Source organism: Eutrigla gurnardus (assembly GCF_963514095.1).
Source record: "Eutrigla gurnardus genome assembly, chromosome: 4".
Classification (NCBI taxonomy): Eukaryota; Metazoa; Chordata; class Actinopteri; order Perciformes; family Triglidae; genus Eutrigla; species Eutrigla gurnardus.
This window is the reverse complement of record NC_139918.1, coordinates 23,567,681-23,578,024: the sequence shown is the minus strand read 5'-3', so window position 1 is coordinate 23,578,024 and position 10,344 is coordinate 23,567,681. Positions and strand designations below refer to the sequence as shown.

General features: G+C 42.6%; 1 protein-coding gene across 3 annotated transcripts; it reads right to left on the bottom strand.

The window, feature by feature from the left end:
• rgs20 (regulator of G protein signaling 20) lies at positions 1-10,137 on the bottom strand. Of its 3 annotated transcripts, none has more exons than XM_084008792.1 (5): positions 9,844-10,137; positions 3,985-4,151; positions 3,148-3,222; positions 2,809-3,043; positions 1-1,624 (listed from the first exon to the last, which is right to left on the bottom strand). In XM_084008792.1, exons 1-5 carry the CDS (start codon positions 10,030-10,032, stop codon positions 1,436-1,438), a joined length of 855 nt encoding a protein of 284 aa, XP_083864918.1. In that variant the 5' UTR covers positions 10,033-10,137; the 3' UTR covers positions 1-1,435. The 3 variants fall into 3 exon arrangements, with proteins under 3 accessions (XP_083864918.1, XP_083864920.1, XP_083864919.1); XM_084008794.1 differs by lacking the exon at positions 9,844-10,137 and adding an exon at positions 5,716-5,855; XM_084008793.1 differs by lacking the exon at positions 9,844-10,137 and adding an exon at positions 5,419-5,616.
• Positions 10,138-10,344: the final 207 nt, after the last annotated feature.

Genomic DNA, 10,344 nt, shown 5'->3' with positions numbered 1-10,344 from the left:
CTTTTTTTTTACCCATCTGTAACGTAGGAGAAATTTCCTGTTGTTTCCAACATAATTTTGTACATATTAATGTTCGAATTATAGTAAAATAGAGAAATAAAATAGAGATTCCCTTCCAGTTAACTAATTCCAAACAATAGTCAGCAAAACATGATTATATTTTTTTTCTACATTTGTCTCCAGGCAGACAGAAATTGAATTATAGCAGTTATTTGTGCGAAATACACTTAGTCACTTTTGTTAGATAAGAAAATCAATATGAATCAAATCAAAGTTAAATATGAAGCTCCAGCTAGCAGCCAGTAGCATAAAGATGGGAAACGGCTAGCGAGGATAAAACAAATCTTATCATAATAAGTATTATGTATAAAATGAAATAAACCCAAACGTCTACACTTTCTGACCATGACAGGATAGTTGACTCCACGTAGGAGTTAAATATCCTTTGTACTTGTTTTTTCTGTATTGGCAATATATATGAATAAAAAAAATACTTTATCTGGTAAATAGATTTAATTAGGTTCTTATGTCACACCGGTAAAACTATATTAAACCTATGAGGTGTGCATTGAGTAACAATAAGTAAAACAAAACAAAAATCTGTCTTAAATAGGCAATCTGCTGTGGTTAAGATTGAGATGAATGAAGATAACCTTCCGTCGTTGATTTAAATTTCTTGCAGAAACAAATTGCACACCGCGACGAGAGCTTCTGTCACTTTCTATCACGTCGCTGATAGCCACACTTTTCTTTAAAAGTGCACGGTTTCTACACGAACTGGAGTTGCCAAGTCGCTGTCACAGGTACCAAAGTGTGAGGTTAGGTAACAAAACAGGGTGCGAGACCAAGGTCAAATCATACAGTACCCCACAAAGCTGCCTGCAAGTAGAGCTAACACGTAGCCTTTGACTTGAGCTTTGATTTTCATACGCAGTTTATAGAACCAGGCGTTTCTACATAAAATACCCACAATTCCTTTTTTTTTTTTACTATTTACAAACTCATAAATATATATTTATATATATATATATATATATATATATGTAGTCTACAGTAGGAATCATTTCCCCCCCAAACAATCATACAAAAAACAACCGACCATAAAAAACTCTGAACACAAATAAAATAGATTATTTCTATCAAAAGAAAGAAAAATAAAACAGAAAGAAAAAAATGTATTCATATTCCTTTGGAGTGTTTTGCTATGTTGATCTGTAGCAGTACTTGTGATGTCGAGCCCTCGGGAGATTTTTGAGACCTGAGTGTCTTCGGTCAGGTGCAGATCACAATAGCGCTGAGATCCCTGGGAGGGACCAGGCCCGAGACCTGGTTCATGTAATCCTACACTGAACATACAAAGAAAAATTTGAAAAAGCGAACAAGAATTGGGGGGTTGGGGAGGATAAAGAGAGAAATATCACAGGTCATCACCACCCTAAGACTCGGGGGACTGCTCTGACAGAGTGTTGAGCAGGTTTTTGTAGGCTTGGGAGTTCATGTAGCGGGGATACGAGTCTCTTTGCATTAGTGTGTAGATCTGCAGCTGGGCATCGTCAAACGTCTGCAGATTCGGTTCCTGGATGTTCCTGTTGATCGCCTCACGCACACGCGAGTCAAGGCTCACCTGGAGGTCAAGAACAGGGGTTAAAATGAGCAAGAACAGCATGGGCACATGCTCAACGACAAAACTGTTTCTGAAAGGAAAACTTTGCCGTTTTGAGAAATAAGCATATCTGGGGGTAAATGTGAGTCAGTCGGCTGGCGTAGCTTCGCACTAAGACTGGAAATGGATGCTAACAGCTAACCTTGCTCTGTCTAAAGGGAAGCAAATTAATTACCAACATATACATGTATTTTATTTGTGTAAAAACGCCAATATGCAGCTTCACGGACTGAACTTTTTCTTGGCTAGAACGTGTAGCTTCCACCAGTCTCCTGGTTGGCTGGTTGGCTGAAAACTGCTCAGAGCTCAAACATAGTCCAACATATACTTAGATTAGCACACTTTGGTTTTTGTTTGGATTAAACAAAACAGCTTGGAGGTGCTGGTTGGTGGATTTTGTTGCCTTTGAACGGAGCTAGGCTAGCTGTTTCCCTCTCTTTCCAGTCTTAATGCTAAGCTAAGCTAACCCGACTGTAGAAAACCTCGCGGACTGGAGGGGAAACATTTGGAAATTGAAATACTACCAAAATGACTGTAGCTAGCTTAAAAACATTAGATTTGTCTACCCGAGGTTCAGCTCATAACTCAAATGATGATGCTGTAGAATGCGCTAATGTTAGCTTTTTGTTAGCATGCTACTGTCGTTATATAAGGCACTTACAAGCCTAGCTTTTCTGATATTCAGATTCCGCTATAACCCAAACTGCATTCTGTCAAAGTGCTTTCGCATGACTGACAGAAGTACAGTTAGCCTAAAACTGACTGGACAGAATGCTTGCTGTTACACACTGAGGATGTCAGGATCTCACAGGTCCCACATTCTTCCTGCCTCGGGTCTTATCATCCGTATCCTCAGTTTTTTGGTTCAGCAGCTTATAAAAACTGAGTTCTGGGTTCTTTACCCTGTCGGTAGTGCAACCCACCACTCATCAGCTTTTAGGCATTTTCCTGCACCTCACACAACACAAAGTCAATGAATTGTTTCCCCCCCTCCAATTACGTCCTGTGTGGGTGCAGGACTGAATCGTCTTCAACAATGTTCCCAAACGGCAGCAACAATGAGATGAACATTTGTCAGATGCCGTGAAGTTTCACCCCCTTGAAATCATCTTTAATAACACAGTGAAAATCAGGAGCTTTCAGACCTCTTTAGGCGAGAGAATGGAGATGTAGTCCTCGTAGATGACCCGAGCCCTCTCCTCTACTGCACTCTTATTGGCGTCTTTGCTGAACTCCTCGCAGGCTAACCAGAAGAGCATGTTCTCCTCGCTGAACTCGGTGCGGAGAAACTGCCGGAAGGCGTTCCTCCCCGCTGGGCAACTCATTAGCTTGTCAAACGACTGCCCCCACGAGCGCACCTCCTCCAGCGTGGGCTTCGGGCTGCGGAGAACATGGACAACATGGGGGTGAGCGATTTCATCGTCTACTCCCACAAATATGTTTAGTAGATATTTTGGCATTTTGGTGCAGTGAAATCTACTGACCAGTCTTCACAGTCTGCGGTCCCTTCTTTGACGTCATAGGAAGTCTTCCGGTTCCTTTCATCCCGATCTTCGTTCCTAATAGCGAGAGAGACAAGTTGAGTTATTTATGCATTAATGCATTATCCATTCTATCACCTTATTAAAGTGTAAAATGATATCAATCCCAGCAGTCTACTTTGTCATTCTATGCCACACACTCACCTGTAGAGCTGAAATTATTAGTCAATGAATTGATTACACAATATGATCATTGATTTATGGTTTCAGTCATTTTTAGAGCAAATGTGCCCAAAAAAACTGCTGGTTTCAGACTCTCAATTATAGATATTTGATGACTTTCTTTGACAGTTCACTGAATATCTTTGGGTTTTTAGACGGTTGGTCAGATAAAAGAAATTTGAGGATATCACCGGGTCGGTAATTCTCACAATTTTAACATTTTATAGAGTAAAAATGTCGATTAATCGAGAAAATAATCTGCAGATTATTTGATGATGAATGTGTTCAGCAGATAGATATAATAAAAACCCAGATTATATATATATATATGTACAGTAAATTATTATGTAATGTATGGAATAGTCTTTGTTTAGCTTGTTTGTTGATGAACTGCAGGAGCTCCCAATTCTCCCATTCTCAGCAGATCACTAAGTGATTGTAACAAGGCTGCTGCAGAGACAACTCTCTGCTGATCACATGCAAAAAAATCAAGAACACCAGACAGAAGCTGGAGCCTGAGCTGCTGAGACCCAGCAGCTCAGGCTGTGCTGTCCTGCGTGCAGCGATGTCGGCCGTGCTGCGCCACAACCAGCGAGTTCCCGGGTGGGGAGGACCTACCAGGAACAGCTACAGCAGCAGCACCAGCAGAAGCAACATGCATTTGAGCCCCGTGGGTTGGCCTGGCCCGGCTGGCCCTGCTGGGCTGGTGCAGTTCCCCCCGCTGCCGACTCCTGCTGCACCGACATCTGCCTCTTTCGCATCTCCATCCGCTCTGATCCCATGGGCTACAGACAGAGGAAGGACACCAGTTTAACGATTTAGATGTCAGGAATCCGACTTAACTGAGATATTATCTAAAAATCTCTTCTGCAATGGATTTGGATGATTCAAATCAGTGCCGGTTCAATACAGAGAGTAGGACCAGCACCGTGAGGAGACCGGTGTGACATCCTTACACCTCATCCATTTTTTTACCAGCACTTGGATCACTTGCAACAGGTCAATCAGATGCATTTCATTTACCACTCACCAGTTGTCAACTCTGCATTTGTGACTCCGCCGATGCTCTCTGGCAAGAAGCATGTGCTGGCATGCCCAGAGGTCACACTGTTAGGAGGGCTGTTTTCTCTATCCGGGGGGGGGGGGGGGGGGGGGAAGTATGGAGGAATAATTTCCGCCCACCAAGCACATTTCACTCCCTCTAATCTCAAACGGTCCCGCATTCGCCTTCACACACTCCTGCTGCATGTGCAAAAGGTTGGATTGGGCGTCCGTTGGGCTCAATGTGAAAGCCCGAGCGTAAAAAGCAATGCATTAAAGGATTTGCAGTGCTCGCTGGGCCCCGAGTGGAGCCATGAATTAAATACACATGAAAGTAATGTAAATGTTTGTCTTTTTTGGGGGGGGATTTGGATTTACATGTCATGTGTCACTCTGCCAGCACCTTTAGGCTGCATTGTATCACGTGAATGGTAAATCCCTCCTCTGTTATTGTGACTATAGCTCTGCAGCCCTATTCAACAGATTTTCTATGAAGATTTGTGGAGGCCTGTAGATGAAGACGGGCTCGCAGAATGACTTCTTTAACAAATGTGTCATCATCACCATGGTCAGACGCTGCCAAATCCTTGTCGTTTCATTTATGTAACACACGGCTGCTACCTGACACAAGAAGCGATGCTATTAAAAAAAAAAAAAAATGTCAGGAGATTTGGTACATGGGAGGGTGGGGGGGCAAGGCGCAGCTTGCAAATCTATAACCGCAGCATCGCTCTATCACAGCCTTTCAGTGAATACAATAGCATTTGGTCATTTTCTAAAATGGATCCGCGCGCGGGTTTCGGCTTGCAGCGTCTCGTGCGTCTTCTCAAACGGCATTTTTTTTTTTTGCGCGTGAGGTGTCGGGTACTTCAAAGCTGACACAATTGCCGTATACGCAACGGCTTGAACGGCTTGACTATAGACGATGAAATGGGGAGGGGGGGTCGTAGCCCGTCAAAAGAATACAATCATGATAAACAACCAAATAATAACCCGCTTATTCCATCTTACCGTAGCAGAAACGCGAACGGCACCGGGACGTAATGGTTCCTGAGCGACTTTATCGGCGGAAACCATCGCATTAGCAACTCGGCACAACGCATCAATGGAAAGTGCCACCATGAAGAACCGTGGAGCTCCTTCGCCCTGGACAACCACCGAAAAGACACTGCCTATGATCTGTTAAAAGCCCCGCTCGCATACAGCAAGATAGTGACATGCCAATTCAAATGCCGGGAAGCGGCCTCAAACGCACCACCACGCGAAATGTCCGTGCAACGATACATACGGTTCGCTACCAATACTTACAATTTCACCATGTATGCACAGCGAGAAGAGGTAATTCTTTGCCTTGATTACATCCGATGGCACATAAGGCTTCCCCCCCTCCCGACCGGCTGCTTCAAGTCAGTACGCATGCGTCTTCTCTCCAGCTCGTAGTAGCCCAGTAGAGAGGGAAACAAGCGTAAACCCCGACAGTGTGGCACAGGTTTTTACAGTGCAGGTCCTTTACTTTGCCTTACACAGGAGATATACTCCAGCAATGGACTATCCAAGCAATAAAGCCTGCATGATATCATTTTATAATGAAGATAAGTGGCTAGAATGAAGCCTACAAACGAACTCACCAGGCAGGGAAATACAAGCAAACAAACTTGAGCTCATGTTACATCGCAGCCTTTTACAAAACCCCAAATATGCAGACATTAAACCGCCAAAAAGCAGTAATTTCGTTCACACATGCGCCAGTGAGCCTTTGCCTGAAGTCGCTGTCTATGGTGCTGAAACAGTCGATAGACTGCAGCACTTGTCTTAACTTCACCCCTCCGAAGGAAAGCATCACTTTGACAGCCAATGTTACATCATTCGTCTGTCAGTATTACTGTGAATTTAGTGCTGACACATTCTTGACTGATCTATCCATCAGGTGCACCTGTGTTTTTTGTATATTTCATAAACACTGCATGACTTTTCACCCCTTCATCACATACATGTGTATATGCATACATATACCCACACTCACAGGCTTTCTTTATCTATATATTTATCATCATAGTTCTTTTAATCTGATTTTTTATGGATATCTCGGGGATGGCAGCTGTGATTTCATTCAAATGGAATGGACATCACATCTGTTGCGTTGCATCTCTGTGCAACACTGTTTATCGGCTTCAAATGAAATCATGGGTTGCCATTTCTCCCACTGCAAGTTGAGCATGAAGTAATTTGGCGTAACTCTTTTACAGACGATCCGCCTGTCTCCTCTGTGCCTTTTCATCTCCAGTGCAGCCCCGATGTGGAGGACAACACTGCCATCTGAAGGCAGCTCCAACTGCAGCACTGACATGATGTCCTTCCATGCACACTGACTGACTCATAGAGCCTCGATTGTCATGTGAATTAGCGAAAGGCACGGCTATGTGTGCAGGATACGATCTCTTTCTAATGATCCCTGATATTTGACATGTCTGTGTGAGCACTATCTGGCTGGTTTGTTTTCTATTTGATGCAGAAACAAGCTGGAGATGTTGGAACATACATTTTCTTTCAATTCCATGACTACCGGTATATACCTTTGTTAATATGTTGCCTTTATGTGCACATCGTGTTTTTGCTTTGTGCAAACAGCAGATGGCACTCTGCCTATTCTGCAAATGCATAGTACAACATACTGTATGTTGTCCAATTATCTACTTCATTTACACTAACACATTTGTGCTGTCTGGGACACATTATAAGGCAAGATTCTCTTTGATGCCATGGAAATTATTATCACCTGCCACTCATTGTGATATGAAGTGCTGCAAAACTGAGTGGAGAACTGTTCTATCAGGGTCCACACAGACCTGGAAATGTTCGATGGTACTGCCTATTGAACCCATATGCAGTTAGTTCTGTTATCCTGTCCGGATTGATTACCGCGCTGAAGTAGGGCATGCCTTGAGCATCCACACATCTTCCATCCCCTCTAGAGATATGATCATGTGACTTTCTCCACAACACTACATTTAACACCTTCCCCTGTGTTCATGTTATGCAACACAGACCCACAAATAGCCACAAGAGATTGATACACACACACGCGAGCAATGAATGTACCCTGAACGAACTTTATACTGTTGTGATTTGGACAAACATGCAGACTTTTTTTTCTTCGTTTGAGCGCACAATGCCAAGTGGAGGAGGGAGTCTGAACACGCAAGGTCACACAGAGAAGAGGAGGACGCCGGAGCTGGAGAACAGGACGAATAAAACGATTTTTCAGCGTGTGATTAAGAGGATTCAAGGCAAGGCGAAGCTTTGAGGAGGATAGAAATAACTAGATTCAGTCACGTTCAGCTCAACATGCAGGCATCAGTCGTGGTTGCCAACTTAACACTTCAATAAATTGCGCACGACATCTGTGAGCGTTTTGAAGGTGAAGATGACAAAAACCCTCCATTGAATGTTTTTTTCCAGCTGATGTTTTTCTTCTGATGAAGGTGTATTCATCAGGTTGTTTCTGTACTGTAAATGTCATGCTCAATTTAATAAAACACAAGCATTGTCTTAATCCTTGTAACCAAGTTACAAAGTCATCTGTTCTTTTGTTTTTTGCTTTAACATCACATTATCAACCAAACTCTAAGGGATACGTCTCCATGAAAACAGATTGTCCAAATTACACCATCGCTTATGGTTAACACAATTCTATTGGGCTCGTTTTAAGACGTTTTAGAGTCTTGCAGGAGAAACATCTTTGTAACTTACTTTGATTCAATTTTATCTTTTTCTTGAAAGTCATCATTATAAATGAAGCAGGAAGTGACTGTGATTGTGTTGCTATCTGATGTAACATGTAAAACGGTATCGTCCATCAAGAGGTAATTCATTTAGAGCCAAGAAAGAAAGAAAAAATACATTAAACAAAAATGACAAAGATTTACAATAATGTAAATACCTGAGTCCAAAATGCCATCACTGATCTCCCTGATTTAAGAGTCAAAATACTCCTCATACATAAGATGTAGTGTGACTTGATGCTGTGCTAAAACGAATACTTTAATTTTATATACTTACTTTTATATACTTAATTTTACCAGGATAATGTATGCTAAATATCTGTTTATGGTACAACACAATGCATGAAAATTGGTCTAAGAATTCACTGTCTTCACATTAACGTCCCCAAGTGTAAGATTTTCTTCCATCAAAGAGGAACTCTGTTGATTTTACACTAACAGGTCCTTTATGGCACCCATGTGTGGAAAAACAGTTGTATAAAGACTTTTGTGGCTCCACAGGGAGCTGTGTGAAGTCTGAAAAATCACTTAAAGTGTAGTTTGATCAGCGACAGTTGGTTCTTAATAGTTTGAAAATAAAAAAAAAACATCTGGAGCTGTGGAGTTAGAAAGAAGAAATGTTTGCAAATCTCTGTAGCCCGCTGCTCATCTCTGCATGAGACTAGCTGCTTGAGGCTACATTATGGCGTAACACGCTCAAATCTACAACCAAAGCAAAGTAGCATTCTGGGTAATGTGAGCGCCAGGTTTGGGTGAAGTATGTGTGGAATTAAACCGGCATTCTATGGTTCTGCTTCATTCATTTTTATGCTTAGATTCGTCAAACGGCCAAGAAACAAATTCACTCTGCGAATATAAAAACGCAGTTGTCCTTCCTACAAAAAACTATGAGAAACCTCAATGTATCCATTTACCAAGAATCATTCTGCTGCCAAGCAACATCCCATTTTACTTTACTAGTTAGAAACAAATAAAAACGAGTGTAATGGATGTATCCACAACTCCCTAACTAATGTGTTTGGATGCTAATGCTGTTGTTTGTTTTGTCTGTCCGCCTGTGGGATTGCCTGCGCAACTTAATTTAGATTTCCACTGACTGATATCACACTATTTCAAGACACACTACCTTCTTTTAATCTTCTTAGGCCTCTTCAGACAGGAAGCACTTCTCTAAATAGAAGAATGGCGAGAAGCAAAAACGAGCTGCTGATGCTCAGGCGAGAGCTTTCTAGTGACAATACTAACTAACACTCAACAGTATTAAGGATGTTTCATTTCCTGCGTGTGATTCATATTAAGAAACACGTTGCATGTGAGAACATATATTGCTCGTCTGAACCTCACAGGTTTACAATTAATAATTAGACAGAATACTTTCAGCAACAGACTTATGTCATCGTCTTATTTGTGGCTGGTTATTACGACAACTAACAAGAAACACGCCGATTAATGTGCTGTGACTCAAAACATTTCCAAAATATGTACACAAAGAGCAAAATAAACTTGTATCGTACAGCTGCAGTTAACTGGTTGCTGACTTTTTATTGTATTTGTTCCATAACAATAATAATAGTAATCAGTGCTGCCTTTCTGATTATCCAAAAGTGGTATTGCTTGTTGGGGGGGTGGGGTGGGATCTACAACATTCCCTTACCTCAAGGCACACCATCTCCTGTTCCTCTGGAGCTGGGTCATTGTAGTTCACCGGGTATCCCACACCGTGCCGGCAGGCCCGGAGCAGTCCCCGGATCCGCGGCCACATCAGGGCCCTGGTGCGTCTGATCCCCCGCAGAGCAGACGTGGGCCTGATCTCCCAGTGCCTCGCCGCTCTAGCACATGGCATGCTCCGACCATGAGGCCTCACTCGCCACGTGAGGCTCAAGTCTCTTAGGGACCATAAGAAATCCACACTCCTTGCTCCTTCTTTCCTCTATGTTTTCCCAGAGTCTCTCCTGAAGCACATTGTAGCAGAGAGAGGGAGAGAGAGAGAGAGAGAGAGAGAGAGAGAGAGAGAGAGAGAGAGAGAGAGAGAGAGAGAGAGAGAGAGAGAGAGGGAAGCATCAGTGACCCTGAAGAAGAGAAGAGTGTTTACAAAGGAGAGGGCAGAAGGGGATTAGGACAATGTCCCCACTGGATGCAATCCTGATTCCTCTGT

Bases quoted from the DNA above. Each gene is read 5' to 3' on its own strand.
- rgs20 (XM_084008792.1), bottom strand. From the start codon at position 10,032: ATGCCATGTGCTAGAGCGGCGAGGCACTGGGAGATCAGGCCCACGTCT. The intron at 4,152-9,843 runs GTAAGGGAATGT...CTCTGTCTGTAG, and splicing joins AGGAGATGGTGTGCCTTGAG to CCCATGGGATCAGAGCGGAT. The intron at 3,223-3,984 runs GTAGGTCCTCCC...TCTCGCTATTAG, and splicing joins TGCTGCTGTAGCTGTTCCTG to GAACGAAGATCGGGATGAAA.